Genomic DNA, 17,521 nt, shown 5'->3' on the forward strand with positions numbered 1-17,521 from the left:
AGATAAGTCCAACGTTACGCTCTTCTTAATGGTAATGTGAGTGGAACCCACATTTTTATAATACGAAATGGAGAGAGAGTTGTGCCGTTATTGTCGATACTTGCCTGTGAGCTACGGAAAACTGCATGTCTCACATATAGAAGAATTACCGTCACAAGTCTGATACTACAGAATCGCTTCCGCCACGATACCGTGTTGTGTACCAACGTATCAACGAATGTAAAGCGTCAGTACTATTTCCGGTCTCCTGACAAAATGGCTTCCGGCGGCCACATTGGATTTTACAACAACTTCGATTGCAAATTTTATATTCCGAGTAAAAAAAGAGAACAAAAAATGAGATAAACAATGTGTTATTCAACGGATGTGGGTGTGAATCGTTTAGATCTATCTCGGGTCCATTCCTCAAAATGAGCCTTCTTTCGATGTGCATGCATATTCGCCCCTGATTTGAACGTTTTTGTGCAATATGGACATTTATACAGATCCTGGCCAGTATGCAGAGCCATATGTTCCTAAAACAGCGTTCAGTCACTTTCACTTACGGAAGAAGTTATTCTGATTTTTGTTACTTTCAAAACGATAGCCTTCTTGAATGCCTTTGCACACAATGTACACTGATGACTCCTCTCGCCATGAACACTTCGGATATGATTTCCCAGTGAATGTTTGTTCTGTAGCACTTTGTTGCAGATTGGACAATTGGCAAACGTGTCCTGGTGGCGTTTCAGATGTTTTCGAAGACTGTCCTCATGTTTCAACCTAAGGTAAATCACATTGGTGTCAGGAATGATTGGCTGATATAGTCAGTATACTTACCAAGCACCGCAGACATTACACTGCATTTTCGGTCGAGTAGTTGTCGAATGTTCCTGCATATGATTCTGGAAGACATGTTTGCTTTTGAATACACGAGCACATATGTCACAAACGTGGGCGAATGCAAATTCATGAACACCGCGAATATGAGACACCAGTACCGATTTCGACACGAAACTGAAATGAATAAGAGATTAGGAATTCCAAAAAACCTGTCGCGTTCTGTTTTCTACTTTTTGTTGCATTTATCACAGTGAAACTTTTTGTCTTCTTCCGAGCAGTGTCTCAGTCGCTCATGTTGAGCCAGTTTTGATGCTTTCGTGAAGCTACTCGAACACAAGCTACACTTGTACGCACGCGATGTAAACGGTTCATGGTTTTCGATGTGATTTTTCAATGCAAATTTATCGGCAAATCGTTTGCCACACGGATCACAACGGTATGCGTCCGGATTCAAATGACGATAAATGTGGTCCAATACACGTCCGCGTCGATTGAATTTCTTTCCGCAACAGCTAAGGTAACCGATTGTATTGTGAACGAGCCGGTAATGATTTTTCGCCTTGATAAACGTTTCGAATTTATCAGAGCAAATGTCGCAGGCCATGCTGAAAAATTCGCGTATTTGTGCGTCCTCTTTGGCTGTATCTTTCTTACATCGACTAGTTGTTTGTGCGTTAGCATCAGGATACGATTCGTCCAAATCATCGTCTTCGTTGTCACTCTTACATTCATCGGTTGGTGTTGGTGTTTCGTGTTCTGTGCAGTTTTCGCTTGGTTTTATATCCGACATTGAGTCCTCACAGTCTGAGATGTGCACCATGTCATCTAAACGAAATTAGAAGGGCTATGCAAGACGAAGCAAATTTTTATTTCAAAAAGCTTATTACTTTGATCGCAACTGTTATCGTCATTGTAACCCGAACCGTCGTCTTTGCTTATTTCGATGTGAATCACTTCTAGCTTTGATTCTGTTTCTTCACACTTCACTTTATCAAAATCGGGTTCCAATGGAGCACTTCGTTCCCGTTTTATTAAGTCAGAAGAATCCATTTCACTGTCTTTCCCCACTGAATTCCAAAAGTCCTGTTGAAGTAGCTCGACTCTTTTGTAAAAAATGTGAAAGGTTTTTGTGTTGGTCCAGCATATCTGGCAAAGGCACTCAGACAGGCCATCGTTTTTATGGACCTAACAGAATAGAATGAGACAGTCAATCATTAAAGTTAACTCAACGACAACTAAAAGGTGAGTACGACGTCACCTGGAACCAGAAGTGTTTGTTTAAAATCGAAGCAATTGTTGAATCTTGGAATTTGTCGAAAATATTCACTAAATCGTCACTGGTGTCTAAGCACAAACGACAAAGCTGGGTCGATTCCATTGCAGTGTAGTTGAATTTGTTTTTATTCAGTGAAAAACAATGCAATTTAGTAAATTTGACATTTGATCCGAACGTCAAAATTTGCTCATTTTCTATCCCGCTCTTTCCTGGTCATATGGGTCATATGCTTTGCATTTTATTACATTTTCTCGGTGTCGTAGTAGATTTTTAGTTGGTCGTTGCATTTGAATTCAGAGTCAGTTATACATAGGTACTTGGAAAAATGATTTAGAAATTCAAATCTTTAATCTGTGATTCTTGTTCATAAACCCTTCCCCTTCATAAACCAGTGCAGAGCTCTCTAAAAGACTTCTTCTGCATTGTTGTCGCCATTAGAATACTTTTCTAATCTTCTGATTAACTCTCATAGAACAACAATGTATAAATGGAGGTTTCGGAATTCCACGTACTGCGACTGCGGTCTTGACATCGTCAAGACAATGGATCATATTCTAAACGAATGCCCTATTCGTCGATTCAGAGGCGGACTCCAAAGTCTTAATGAAGCAACGAATGAAGCAATAAATTGGTTAAGTGAATTAGACATTGACGTTTGAAAACAGTGTTTTTACAGTAGTGATTGCAGCTATCAGCAATTTCTAAAAATCCAAAACGGAATTCTAGATTTTTAGAAATTTATTTGGAGGCATTCCTCGACGATTTAAGTAAAGTCCAGGGTGCCGAAAGTTGACAAGCCGCAATTAACTTCAACGTGTTTGATTGAAACTAAAAGTTTCAAAACAACTTGTTAAAGAAATTAATGTGAACCATACGATCAATATATATATATATATAGAACAACATACATGAATTGCAAATGACGACAAATCTCTGATTTACCCGAACTTTTTCACGATTTTCATATATTTACGAATTTCGTAAGTAGTTCAGGATTCGACCCTACCCATGAGTATTATTTTCACACTTTGATGATTTTGTTTTCCTATGGAGCGTTCAAATTAACAGAAAAGTTGAGATTTTGACATTCGAATTAAGAAGATCCGAAGCTCGCGTAAGCTCCTTAAAGTTTACTAAAAATCAATTAAGTGCGTGGGACATTCGCTGATTTTTTCTTGAATGTTTGGTGAGGCCTGATTTAAGTTTTCTGGCTTTAAAGTTTAGCTTATTCGATGAGAAGTATAATCTAAGGCTGTTCCATCTTTCATAAAAGGAGGTGACGACTGACTAAATGATGAAGTCTTTATTGTCGCACATCTCGATATCCACCAAGGCCATTATATATCCATTACACCGCGAACTTATTGTTCAATGAACTTTGTCGTGAAATGTTTCGACTCCAATTCGGTTACATGCGCATTCAATAAATCGATTCACTGTTAAATTTTCAGTCAACAATGTAATTGTTGCTTTATTCATATCATTCATTCACAGCTACAAGGATTCCACTGTCATTTCAGCCTCTACAGGTTCAACCTGATCCAACTTTTCTACTGATGTGTTTGCCTTGGGTTTATCTCTGTTCCATTCTTCCAAGTGAATCTTCTTGCGATGTGAATACATGTTCGCATTCGATTTGAATTTCTTGTCGCAGTACTGACAATCGTACAAATATTCGCCCGTGTGAATTGCTGTGTGTTCCTGGAAGCGAGGTATTTTGGAATCAATTAATTCTTTGCTGGACATCGAGTCTAGCTTAGTAAAGTTACCTTTAAGCTTTTCGGTGTCTTGAATGTTTTGTCGCAAAATGTGCACTGATGACGTCTTGTCCCATGGTTATTACTAATATGACAATTTAATGCAGGTCGGTTTGGTAACACTTTCTCGCAAATAGGACAATTGACTGGCACACAGTTTGACTGGGGACACCGTTTCATGTGTTTCCGAAGACTCAGTTCGTGTTTCAGCCTGTAAACTTTTGCGTAAACGAATTTTGATTTTGCCGAATATCGGATTCCTTACCAAGCACCGCACTTCTCGCACTGAGCTTTTGTCGGCGTTGAATGTTTGAATAGGATATGACTTCTGAGGCGTTGCTTCGACTTAAATCGACGAGCGCATATGTCACATACGTGTTCCAGCGAAAATTCATGAACACATCGAATGTGAGCGATCAACGACGTGGAAGACCGAAAACTGAAATCGAAGTTAGGAATAGATTTAGTTAATTTGTTATTAGCTGGAACCAATGGCTAGAACGGCCACAAGAGCTTACGTCTTACTGCATTTTTCACAGGGGAACATTCCACCTGTAGCCGACGAGTGGACATTTTGCACATGAACCTTCAATGAGGCTGCCTTCATAAAACTACCGCCACATATGCTACATTCGTGAGCACGTAAATTAAGTTGTCCATGATTGTCGGTGTGAGTTTTGAGTGCTTGTTTGTCCTTGAAACTTTTGTCACACTGATCACATCGATATGCCTCTGGATTGATGTGAAATCGGATGTGACCCAGTATTCTGTAGCGACTATGAAACTTGTTCCCACAACACATCAGATATCCACTCTTATTGTGAACGTTGCGGTAATGATCTCTGGCTTTCCTCAATGTTTCAAATTTGATGTCTTCGGTGCAGATTTCACATTTCATAGTGAAAAAATCACGGATCTGAGCATCTTGTTGCGCTATTTTCGAAAGATTATGCGACGTTGAGTCTTCAGTGTCAGTATTTAGTGAACACTCTTCGGTTGCTGTGGCGCTGAAATCTGCAGTGTCTTGGTTCTTACATTTTTTGTTGAACGGTGAGTCACTTTCTGCCGAGGTCTGCGAATTTTCACCTAAAAATATTTCTCTAAATTTGCATCACCTGAATATACAAAGATCTTCAAAAATTACCTTCGCCAAAACGGTTCTCATTGTAACCATCGAGATAAGTATCGTAATCGTAATTTTCTTCTTTGGTGACAACCAAATCCGGCATTTGTTCTGGAGGTTCTAGTTCTTCCTGCTTGACTATTTGAAAGTCCATGCGTTGTGCCAGGTCTATTTGCTCCTCACTTGGACTTGGACTTCGTTCCTGCTTTATTGAATTGATCTTGAGAAAGGCATTTGACCTGCAATAGTTTCCGTGGCGGATCTCCACTCTTTTATAGAAATGGTGAAACGTTTTGGTTTGTATCCAACAAATTTCACACAGCCACTGCGGCATGCCATCATCTTTGTCAACCTACGGAAATCAGGGTTCATCTTCACATCACAAACAAAACTTACACAATACCGACTCACATACCTGGAACCAGAAATGTTTGATCAAAATCGATGGGATTGTCGAGTTTTGAGGGTTTTCAAAAATGTTTAACATTTCATCGCTGGATTCGAGACACAGACGGCACAGTTTTGTTGACATTGCATCCATTGCTATTGGAATCGAAATTATGCTTTTGTTTAATTTTAATGGTGGGGTAATCCAATGGACTGTGTTCAGCCAGGTTCAATATTATCTTAATCACTTAAAAAACGTCAGCTTTGCCTTAAACAAAATATCTTTGGCCGATTTTACATGTCTAGTTTCGTTTCAAAATAAAATTTCACTCTCTCTGTTATGTATTTATGTTCTGCAAGACATAAATGCTGTCAACGCTGTCAATGGCCATCTGTTCTAATGTGTCTCTTTCCGAAAATAGCGCGAAACGTTTAAATTTCTCACATAGAGTTCGTGATCGTTTAACTCGTCCCATTCTTCGCATATTTTGGGTTGTGTTTGCTGGAATAGGAATTTTTCACAGAGTTCATGCAAATCATTAATGTAAATATAATTCGGATAATTCGTCAGTTACTAGTGCTGTACACAAAACAAACCCTAAAGGGTGAAAGTGACGCAAGTCAGTGTGTCTACTTACTGAGATCACTAAGGGTGACGCATTCTGCACACAAGGACGCAAAAAAAATTTAGAAACAAAATTTTATAAAAAAAGTCTGCATTCGGAGCCAAAGGGGTGAAGTAAAAAAGTTACTGTAAATGTGTTCCAGAGGATATGATTACAACGTTTAGGGTCGTTGTAATCATAAAAGGTCTCTCATTTGAATATTTCAAGTTTTATTTCCTATTTTAATGGACAGATCATTTATTCACTTCATAGTTACGAGGATTCGTCTGACGTTTCAGCCCTCGTTTCAGCCTGATCCGATTTATTCTGTGCCGCTAATGTGTTGGTTCTATCTCTGGTCCATTCTTCCAAGTGCATCTTCTTGCGATGTGAATACATGTTCGCATTCGATTTGAATTTCTTGTCGCAGTACTGACAATCGTACAAATATTCGCCCGTGTGAATTGCTGTGTGCTCCTAGAAGCGTTGTAATCGATTAATTATGCGCAATTACATCAAGTTTGGTAAAGTTACCTTTAAGCCTTTAGGTGTTTTGAATGTTTTGTCGCAAAATGTGCACTGGTGTCTTTTCGTGCCATGAGCACGCTGAATATGACCACTTAATGCAGGTCTGTTTGGTACGACTCTGTCGCAAATAGGACAATTGACTGGCTCACAGTTTGACGACTGGGGACACCGTTTCAAGTGTTTACGTAGACTCAGTTCGTGTTTCAGCCTGTAAACATTTGCGTTAGCAAACCAAATACCCATTTCGTTAATAATCTGATTCCTTACCAAGCACCGCACATCTCGCACTGAGCTTTCGTCGTCGTTGAATGTTCGGACATGATGTGACATTTGAGTAGTTGCTTCGTCTTAAATCGACGAGCGCATATCTCACATACATGCTCCAGCGAAAACTCATGAACACTTCGAATGTGAGAGGCCAACGATATAGGAGATCGAAAACTGAAATCGAAATTCAGAATAACTTCAGTTAGTTTGGGGCTAGCTAGAACACCCAAAAGACTTACGTCTTACTACATTTTTCACAAGGCAACATTTCACCCGTAACCGACAAGTGAATATTTTGCACATGAACCCTCAGCGAACCTGCCTTCGTGAAACTACTGTTGCATAAGCTACATTTATGAGGACGTAAATTAAGTGGCACATGATTGTCGGCGTGAGTTTTGAGTGCTTGTCGGTCCTTGAAAATTCTATCACACTGATCACACTGATATGCGTCTGGATTGATGTGAAAGCGGATATGACCCAATATTTGGTAACGACGATGGTACTTGTTCCCACAACACATTAGATATCCACTTTTATCGTGAACACTGCGATAATGGTCTCTGGCATTCGTCAAACTTTCAAATTTGATGTCTTCGGTACAGATTTCGCATTTCATTGTGAAAAAATCACGGATCTGAGCGTCTTGTTGCGCTATTTTTGAAAGCCTAATAGATCTTGAGTCTTGTGTCTCAGTATTTAGTGTCGATGTAGTGCTGACATCTCCAATGTCGTAGTACGTCGATTTTTTATTTAACGGCTGGTCATCCTCGTCTGAGGTCTGCGAATTTTCACCTAAAAATTCATTTTGAGCTACATTTGGAATCACAGACCTGAAACAACCAAAATTACTTTCGCCAAGATTGTAGCCATCATTGTAGCCAAAGGCATTGTCCTCGCAGTTTTCTTCTTTGGTTTCTAACAGATGAGGTGTTTGAGCTGGAGGGTCTGGTTCTTCCTGCTTCACTATATACAGGTCCGTGTAAGATTCATGGTTCATTTGCTCCTCGGTTGGACTTTCAATTCGTTCTTGCTTTATTGAATTGATCAAGGCATTTGAACTGCTATAGTTTCCGTGTCGGATCTCCACTCTTTTATAGAAGTGGTGAAACGTTTTGGTTTGTATCCAACAAATTTCGCACAGCCACTGCGGCATGCCATCATCTTTGTCAACCTACGGAAAATAAGGTTCATCCTATTTTGTGATAGTTTTTGACAAACGGAAAATAACGCAATACATACCTGGAACCAGAAATGTTTGATCAAAATCGATGGGATTGTCGAGTTTTGAGGGTTTTCGAAAATATTTAACATTTCATCGCTCGATTCGAGACACAAACGACAAAGTTTTGTTGACATTGAATCCATTGCTATTGGAATCGAAATTGTTCGTTGGTTTAACTCGAATGGTGGAGTAGTCCAATGGACCGTATTCAGACAGGTTCAATATTTTCACAGTTGCTTAAAAGTTAAGCTTCCTCTTAAAACGAATATTTTATTTAGTCGATGTCTAGTTTCACCTCAAAATAAAATTTCACATTCAGACATTTGACTAGTTATTTACTTGTAATGTCAACAGCCTTCATCAGACAATTTCCAAATTTAGCGCGAACCGTTTGAAATTTCTTACACTTTAGCATCACATTAATTACGTTCGTCCTGTTGTGTTATTTTCATATTCAAGGTTATATGTTATATTAGTTCGATCAGGATTTTCTTTTAAAAAAATGTTAAGTCTTCTGCTAGTGTAATGCTTGTGAACACAATCTACCTGTTTGGCAAGAACACAGTTTATTTTTGTACCCAAAATTATCAAAAATGTGTAAGATCTGATATGTTAAGTCTCTTTGATATGCAGGCAGATTGGCAAATCGTTCTTTAAAATTAATTTAATTTTCAAAAACAAAACTTATTCGCGCTGAAAAAAGAAGACTAAAATCTGCACTTTATATCGCCTGTCATACTATGTTTACAATCGTAAAGATTCGACAAAACGAAGCGGAGAAGAAAAGTTAAAATTTTATTGAAAAAGGACTGTGATTGAAGAAAGGAAATGTCTAAAGTAATTGCACCTACAAATGAAATATCAGTGGTTCGTCTTAAGAAGTGTGGTAAACGCTTCGAAGTCGCCTGCCACAAAGACAACCTTTTGTCGTGGAGAAACAACATGTAAGCATTGCTAATTTGTAAACAAACCTTTTATACAGTACAGAGGACTTTGAACAAACTGTGATTTCATTTTCACAGTGAAAAAGATATTGACGACGTTCTGCGATCACGGAAAGTGTTTCTCAATGTGTCCAAACGACAAATGGCTAAAAACACCGATTTAATGGCAGCATTCAACACAGACAATGTTGATGCAATTTGCAAGGAAATCTTGGAAAAAGGCGAGCTTCAAGTGACGGAAAGAGAACGTCACTCACAATCAGATTCGCTGTTCAAGGACATAGCCACCAACATATCCAATGAATGTGTGAATTCCGAAACCAAATGTCCGTACACTGTAGAGATGATCGAACAAGCATTGAAAGACATCCGATTCTCAGTGAAACCGCATCAGACTGTTGCACAGCAGACAATCGAAGCTACGTCGCTGTTGAAGAAGAGTATTCCAATCGAGCGAACCAACATGCGAATTAAAATAGCCATTTGCGGTAAGGATGCTAAGAAGATGAAAGATAAAATTGTTCAGCATTGTAGCAAGGTGGAGGAAGAGAGTTGGAATAGTGGCAATCTGACACTGGTTGGAATAATCGTTCCCGGTAGTCTGAGGATAATAAGCGACATCATTTCCGCAGACTCTAAGGGCACTGGAAAACTGGACGTCTTAATTTTAACAGAAACAGATGTAATTGATGACGAGGCGGTGGAGGTGACGGAAGAATAAATTAATTTCGTTTTTGGATTTTATCTGAGCTGTTATCCACAAAACCAAAACTACAACAACGGCCATATACCGCAACGAGTCCTGGAAAAAAAACTTTCGACAATTGCTCGAACAGCTTCAAAGTCTGTACACGATCGTCTGATCAAAGCTCGTGAAATAGCTCCAAATCTCATCACTGGCACGAATACAAGTACGAGGCGAAACTGTTTTCATGAGAATCCAACAGATGAAAATCTTACCTCCTGCATTACTGCACAAAAAATTATCGAAGTAGTGAAGCAGCTAGTGAACTACTGATGACAATGAATGTAGCAGTAGAAGTAGCAGGAGTTATTGTTGCAAAGATAGTCGCGGCAGTAGGTAGAGTTCGGGTCGAAATTTTGATTCGCAATCCTTTTCGTTTTAAAATTGTTGATAATGTTTAAGGGGATAAAAAGATAGAGTATCGGAACCAACTGCACGATTGCTAATAAAACAGCCTCTTTTCGTCTAGATCTTCATTCGACATCTTTTCTTTATTCATCCATTCGCAACCTCTGTGGATTCAACGTGATCCGATTTATTCTGTGCCGCTAATGTGTTGGTTCTATCTCTGGTCCATTCTTCCAAGTGCATCTTCTTGCGATGTGAATACATGTTCGCATTCGATTTGAATTTCTTGTCGCAGTACGGACAATCGTATAAATATTCGCCCGTGTGAATTGCTGTGTGTTCCTAGAAGCGTTGTAATCGATTAATTATGCGCAGTGACGTCGAGTTTGGTAAAATTACCTTCAAGCTTGTAGGTGTGTTGAATATTTTGTCGCAAAATGTGCACTGATGTCTTTTTGTTCCATGAGCACGCCTAATATGGCTACCTAATGCAGGTCTGTTTGGTACCACTTTGTCACAAATAGAACAACTAACTGGCTCGCAGTTTGACGACTGGGGACAACGTTTCAAGTGTTTACGTAGACTCATTGCATGTTTCAGCCTGTAAACGTTTGCGTTAGCAATCAAAATCCTCATTTCGTTAATAATCTGATTCCTTACCAAGCACCGCACATCTCACACTGAGCTTTAGTTGTCGTTGAGTGTTTGAAGAAGATGTGACTTTGGAGCCGTTGCTTCGATTTGAATCGACAAGCGCATATGTCACATACGTGTTCCAGCGAAAACTCATGAACACATCGAATGTGAGCGACCAACGACGTGGACGACCGAAAACTGAAATCGAAGTGAAGAGTAATTTGAGTTAGTTTGAGTTTAACTAGAACAGCCACATAGGAGCTTACGTCTTACTGCATTTTTCACACGGGAACATTTCACCCGTAACCGATGAGTGAACATTTCGCACATGAACCTTCAATGAGGCTGCCTTCATAAAACTACCGCCACATATGCTACATTCGTGAGCACGTAAATTAAGTTGTCCATGATTGTCGGTGTGAGTTTTGAGTGCTTGTTTGTCCTTAAAACTTTTGTCACACTGATCACATCGATATGCGTCTGGATTGATGTGAAAACCGATGTGATCCAATACTGTGCAACGACGATAGTACTTGTTCCCACAACACCTTAGATATCCACTTTTATTGTGAACGCTGCGATAATGATCCCGTACTTTCCTCAATGTTTCAAATTTGATGTCTTCCGTGCAGATTTCACATTTCAAAGTGAAAAAATCACGGATCTGAGCGTCTTGTTGCGCTATGTTTAAAGCACTACGTGACTTCGAGTCTTGAGTTTCAGTATTTAGTGACGATGTTCCGGCTGCTGCAGCGCTTTTCGCTTTTTTATTGAACGGCTGGTCATCGTCGTCTGAGGTCCCGCCATTTTCACCTAAACTTTCATCAAAACTGTTGTAAGCTTCGACATAAGCATCGTAATCACAATTTTCTGTTTTAGTGACAAACAGATCAGGCATTTGTGCTGGAGGTTCTGGTTCCTCCTGCTTCACTATATACAAGTCCGTGTAAGATTCATGGTTTACTTGCGCCTCGGTTGGACTTTCGCTTCGTTCCTGCTTTATTGAATTGATCTTGACCAAGGCATTTGAACGACAATAGTTTCCGTGGCGGATCTCCACTCTCTTATAGAAATGGTGAAAGGTTTTGATTTGTATCCAGCAAATTTCGCACAGCCACTGCGGCATGCCATCATCTTTGTCAACCTACGGAAATCAGGGTTCTCTTAGTGGTAGTGTTTCTCATCACAAACGAAACCTCACACAATACCGACTTACATACCTGGAACCAGAAATGTTTGATCAAAATCGATGGGATTGTCGAGTTTTGAGGGTTTTCGAAAATATTTAACATTTCGTCACTGGATTCGAGACACAAACGACAAAGTTTTGTTGACATTGAATCCATTGTTATTGGAATCGAAATTGTGCGTTGGTATGACTTGAATTGGGGTAGTCCAATGGACCGTATTTAGCCAGGTTCAATATTATCTTAATCACTTAAAATTTCAGCCTCGTCTTAACGTAACAACTTTTTTGACCGATTTTTAATGTCTAGTTTAGTTAAGTTTAAAAAAATTTCTATAATTTCCATTGTGAAGTCAGCTACACATTTATCTGTCATTAGCTTCGTCTATTGAATAATTTTTGTGTCTCTTTCCGAAGTTCGCACGAACAGTTTCAAATTTTTTTCATGCTTCGGGGCCGAAAATGAGGGCAATTTTTCGAATTTTCTCGGGTTTCCGGCCCTCTGCATGAAAACTTACATGTGCACCTGTTTGGGACGGTTGATTTAAGGCACTTTCGCTTGTAAGCCTCACTTCGTTCGGCCTACAATCCGCGAAATTGCCTAAAATCAATCGTCCAAAACAGGTACACAAATAACCATTACACTTTTGTATTGTACGACTTTTCAAGTATGCCAGTTGCATTCTTCGCATATTTTTGCACCCTGAATTTCGTCGTGAATCTCCAAATTGTATGGTGTCTATGCGATCTGAGGCCTAGCTTTTTTTTATATTAGGAACCTCCAAGAAGATCTGGTTATTTATTTCGCTTTCCGAGGCAGTCTATGGAAACTATTCGAATTTAAATGATAAAGAAAACTTGCATCGAACTACATCTATCGTTGACAAACGACTAAATTATTTTCATCAACTCATAAAATACGTGTAATCTCAGTTGTTACAGCTTTCCCAAAATGAATTAATTATCTGATGTGGTCTTTCATTGAGGCACTCAAAGTTTCAATTAACAAAAAACCCTCGATCTTAATACAACCGACAAATTTCGTTACATTTTCAACCTTCATCATCTTCTCTATATTCATCCATTCACAGTCTCTGTAGATTCAACGTGATCTGATTTATTCGGTCTCGTGAATGTGAATACATGTTCGCATTCACGGCAATAATACTTTTTGCTTCTTCCTACTCTTCCACCACCTCCACAGTTTCAAATATAAGACGATCAGGACTAACTAGCACTAAGGGACAAACTTTCATGCTCATTGACAGGGCCGGACTGGCTCAAAAAAGCCTTTTGGGGTGTTGTATGATCAAAACTTCCGAAAGGCCATTTGTTACCATTTATCCATACAAAATCAAAGAGGCTCAAATGCCCATAGGGCCAGTTCGGGCCTGTCATTGAATATTCGGTGGACTTAGCTCTAATAACTCTGGGAAGATCCATTTAGTGTAATTTTTTCGTTCACAGGTTGTAAGAGGTCGAAGACATTTTGTTATTAAAAAGAAAAACCGATCGTTCGTGCTCTACGTGCTCAATTTATCATAAATTGTTTACTACATACAGTCAAACCATACATGAGATACTAATGCTTTTGCCTTATGTTCTTACGTTGCTTTTGCAAAGTGGTCTTACGTTTCGTTTCAAATTTGCTCCAAACAATTTCAGCCAGAAACACTATAGCGCTTCCAATCCACCCGTACACGATAAAAATAGGAACGTAATATTTTTCAGAACCGCGTTCGTCCACCACAGCTTCTTTCTCCGGGAAAAAATCTCGCTCCACAAATTCATAGTACGATTCATCCGCCCATTTCCAATACAGCCCTGCATTCATGACCCACTGAACATGTTCGTTGAAACAGTCTCTTAACGGACTATCGACCGGGGCGAGATAGGAAAAAACGGTCTTACTGATGGATCGAGTGGGTATGCGAAAACCTCGAATATTTAACCGTTTCTGATATTCCAACAGATTTCTAACTTTACTGCCTAAATAGACAAAACAGATCGATGTGTTAAAGGTCAGAATTTGGTGGAAAAATTCGTCAAGGCTAACGTAAGCCATTTTGTGACGCCAATCGATGTTCCACTTTTCTTTAAACTGCTCAAGCAATTGATCCATATTCTTTTTCGTCGGTACCATAACAGGAAACGGTGAGCGTTCAATGTCAGCAAATGTATTCAGTTCTGGTTGATCCATAGGTCGCGTAAGATAGCTGGTCAGTATCGAAAGGAAAACGTTGATGTTGACAAATCCAGCCAATGTTAGGGGTAAAATGATACAGGACTCTACACGGAACAATTTTCTATAATCAATGGTCAAGTTATCATTCATGAACAAGTTTAGAACATCAGCTGCGCTTTGAAATGGAAGCAATCGGTTACGTTTCATGTAACGAATCAAAGTCAGTGATGCAATTACTATTGGGATGGTTAACAGGGTCACAATAAATGTACTGTCTTCTGAAAACGTTTGCAAATATGTCGTGAATTCAGAATACGGTAATGCACTGGGAACGATTATTACTACCGTGTCCATGTATATCGGGTAGAGATAAATTAATTGCCCTGCATGTGTTGTGAATGGTTGAATACCTAAGTCGATCGTACCATTCGAAACCAGATCCTTAATGTGATAACCATCATTTATTTGCATGAATTCAACCACCGTATAAGAAGCATTGATGACCTGAAAAACCGTTTGCCACAATTTCCCATCAGGACCGCCGAAATTCGGATTCCCTTCGGTATAAATGAGTGAATTTATGTCGTTGTGTATAGCGATTCGCAAACGATGTTGTCGAAGATTGTAACAAATTTCCGGAAAATATTGGTCCATCGATTCACTGCCAGTTAGGTCGATCAATTCAAACATTCCGAATGGATTAAAAGTGTAGACGAAAAGGGTGTATTCTAAGCGAATGTCCTGCTGCAGTTCTGGATCACCTCGGTACGCGACGAGAATGTTTAAGATGGACATATGCCAACACCATTGAAACATCTCCGTCAGTGCGTCACTTGTTGGAAATGCTTGTCGAAAGAACAGGCCAATTTTCACGTTCATATTCTCGCGTTGGTACTTCTTAATTTTGGTCAATAAAATTAAATTTCGTTGAAGATTTGTGCTCGTCAAGCAAATTATCATAAAAGTATTCTTGCTCCTTCTGATTGGTCTAATTTTAATTTCGTCGGAAATCCCATTGATAACATACAGTGTTTGAGGAACAAGCGTCGGTGACGGTATAATGTTGGCTATTTCATCATTTGTTGGCGATTCTATTAAGATCAAATTGTGATCAAAGCTATAAAATCGGTTCAGTTTATTGATCAAATTCACTTCGTGAGAATGATCTTCGAATGCATCAACCAGAATGTACCAACTCAATAACGCCTCCAATAGAATGTAGAGTGGTGACATTTTGTTAACTTCCCTTAACTCTTCTTGTCGATGGTTATAGCAAAACTTGCGAGGGAGTCAACGAGAGTGATTGGTTTTATATAGTGCATGATACCCGATGCTAACACGTATCGAATTAATCACTAGGAATACTCTAGGGATATATACAAGGAAACCAAACTTAATATTAAAACAACATTATCGTCTGTCGGTGGGCGTGTTTTTAAGTAACAATAAGGAAAATTAACGCGATGTAAATTTAGATTAAAAAAGTAATGTAATAACGAATCACGAATCATATGTGTCATATGGCTGTTATATCAGATAAGAATAATAACCGAACCATTGAGTGCAGTGTTCTTCCAATTTCCTTTCGCCTCAATACTAAGTGAAATTCATTACTTTGTAGACTCATACCCTTCATAGCAAGCGAGTCTTGCACCTTTGACAGTGGTTTCTCACATTGGGGATGATTCATATGAAATTTAGTCTTTTAGCCTGTGACCACTCCCATTGCACTCGAAGCATTCGATAATCTGTAGAATATTTTTCCAGTGCAAATTCAATGCATTCAATCACAGTCACTAAATTAGCTGTCGCTATTGCTTCAGATTCTGCCTAATCCGATTTCCTGACGATATGATCTAACAAACGGTCTCTTTACCATTCTGCTATTTTCCAAAAGTCAGGATATGCCAATAAACCAGGCCTAAACTGGTCATACTCATACTGGAAGATGACATGAGAACTTTCCTTTATTTTCAAATTAACTGTTTTTAACGCCTTTTCGCACATTACAGAAGTAGGAAAACTGAAAACGTTATTATGTTGACCTACAACAATACAAAAATTACGTCGCGTTGTACGTCGTTCACCAACCATTCATAGGCCAACAATGACGAATAATGAGATTCGGTGTCGATCACTTAATCAAATGAAGTAAAAGATTCGGTAGTTATGTTGGGTTGTGAACGGTCTACAAAAATGTTCTTGACATTGAATTTGGAATGGTGGTAGTGAAAAATAAGCAACATTAGTTTTGCCCCTGTCTTTCCTCTTTTTTCACTCGATGTAGTAGATTCGTTCAGACCCTTTGCGTAACCTACATTTGGACGGAAAAATATTCGTTTTCTTGATGATTTCTGTGAATCAAAGTCTTTTTTTTTAAAAGTAAAACCATTAAAGCACGCAAAAATGTGTTACTTTTAAAGGAAGAATTGGTTTATGGGTGATAACTTATCTCACTTAGAGAAATCGGTGCAAATTACACAAATTTGCACAATCTGCAAAGGTTTCTCCAAGTGGGATAAGTTATCACCCATAAAACAATTTTTACTTTAAAAATAAAACATTTTTGAGTGCTTCAATGGTTTTACTTTTTCAAAAAAAAGATTTTGGTTCACAGAAATCATCAAAACGAGCCATCAGAACAGTCGGAGCGTTTGCTGCGACTGAGCCCCGTACAAACCCGTATATCTATTGCGTACGTGACCCTAGTGCGTCTGTCACCCTACTTTGACCGTAAGCCTATGCGCCGGTTAAAGTAGTTAAAGTAAAATTATTATGTAATGTGTACATCTTAGAAATTGCACATAGCGCAATTACGAAGCCCCGTACGACGTTCCTTTCAAATAAAACCAAAATTTCAAATAGCCCTAAAATTTTAATTTATTGAGTATAAATACACATAGGGCCTAGTATCGGCCTCAGTCTTGGCCTCAGTCCGAGGATCCAAATTTAATTTATTTTTCAACTACATTCTATTCGGCCTTTGATTACCTTCCAAATGAAACAAAAATTACGAAAAACGGATGAAATTGGCTCGAGTTATATGTAAAATACACATAGGGCCCTAGTAGCGGCCTTAGTCCGAGGACCCAAATTTAATTTTTTTTCAACAACATTCTATTCGGCCTTTGATTACCTTCCAAATGAAACAAAAATTACGAAAAACGGATGAAATTTGCTCGAGTTATATGTAAAATACACATAGGGCCCTAGTAGCGGCCTTAGTCCAAGGACCCAAATTTAATTTTTTTTTCAACAACATTCTATTCGCTGTTCGATTATCTTTCAAATGAAACAAAAATTACGAAAAACGGATGAAATTTACTCGAGTTGTATGTAAAATACGCATAGGGCCCTAGTAGCGGCCTTAGTCCGAGGACCCAAATTTAATTTTTTTTCAACAACATTCTATTCGGCCTTTGATTACCTTCCAAATGACACAAAAATTACGAAAAACGAATGAAATTTACTCGAGTTCAATGTAAAA

At 38.8% G+C, this 17,521-nt stretch overlaps 3 protein-coding genes across 3 annotated transcripts; 1 reads left to right on the plus strand and 2 right to left on the minus strand.

The window, feature by feature from the left end:
* Positions 1–291: 291 nt before the first annotated feature.
* On the minus strand, positions 292–8,331 carry LOC119081085. Its single transcript, XM_037189827.1, has 18 exons — positions 8,008–8,331; positions 7,618–7,939; positions 7,005–7,560; positions 6,766–6,939; positions 6,505–6,706; positions 6,248–6,447; positions 5,394–5,592; positions 5,000–5,330; positions 4,374–4,941; positions 4,121–4,294; positions 3,868–4,066; positions 3,597–3,799; positions 2,081–2,300; positions 1,710–2,007; positions 1,053–1,647; positions 820–996; positions 573–762; positions 292–515 (listed from the first exon to the last, which is right to left on the minus strand). The coding sequence occupies exons 1-18, from the start codon at positions 8,131–8,133 to the stop codon at positions 354–356; spliced, it is 4,896 nt and encodes a 1,631-aa protein (XP_037045722.1). The 5' UTR covers positions 8,134–8,331; the 3' UTR covers positions 292–353.
* Positions 8,332–8,713: 382 nt separating this feature from the next.
* LOC119080213 (ribosome maturation protein SBDS-like) lies at positions 8,714–9,673 on the plus strand. Its single transcript, XM_037188452.1, has 2 exons — positions 8,714–8,934; positions 9,013–9,673. The coding sequence occupies exons 1-2, from the start codon at positions 8,819–8,821 to the stop codon at positions 9,653–9,655; spliced, it is 759 nt and encodes a 252-aa protein (XP_037044347.1). The 5' UTR covers positions 8,714–8,818; the 3' UTR covers positions 9,656–9,673.
* A 463-nt stretch (positions 9,674–10,136) lies between these two features.
* LOC119080212 (transcription factor grauzone-like) lies at positions 10,137–12,216 on the minus strand. The gene is made up of 5 exons (XM_037188451.1): positions 11,884–12,216; positions 10,930–11,807; positions 10,688–10,861; positions 10,427–10,628; positions 10,137–10,369 (listed from the first exon to the last, which is right to left on the minus strand). The coding sequence occupies exons 1-5, from the start codon at positions 12,007–12,009 to the stop codon at positions 10,175–10,177; spliced, it is 1,575 nt and encodes a 524-aa protein (XP_037044346.1). The 5' UTR covers positions 12,010–12,216; the 3' UTR covers positions 10,137–10,174.
* Between the last annotated feature and the right edge of the window lie 5,305 nt (positions 12,217–17,521).

The sequence above is a fragment of the Bradysia coprophila genome, unplaced genomic scaffold (assembly GCF_014529535.1).
Source record: "Bradysia coprophila strain Holo2 unplaced genomic scaffold, BU_Bcop_v1 contig_350, whole genome shotgun sequence".
In the NCBI taxonomy this organism is placed as follows: domain Eukaryota; kingdom Metazoa; phylum Arthropoda; class Insecta; order Diptera; family Sciaridae; genus Bradysia; species Bradysia coprophila.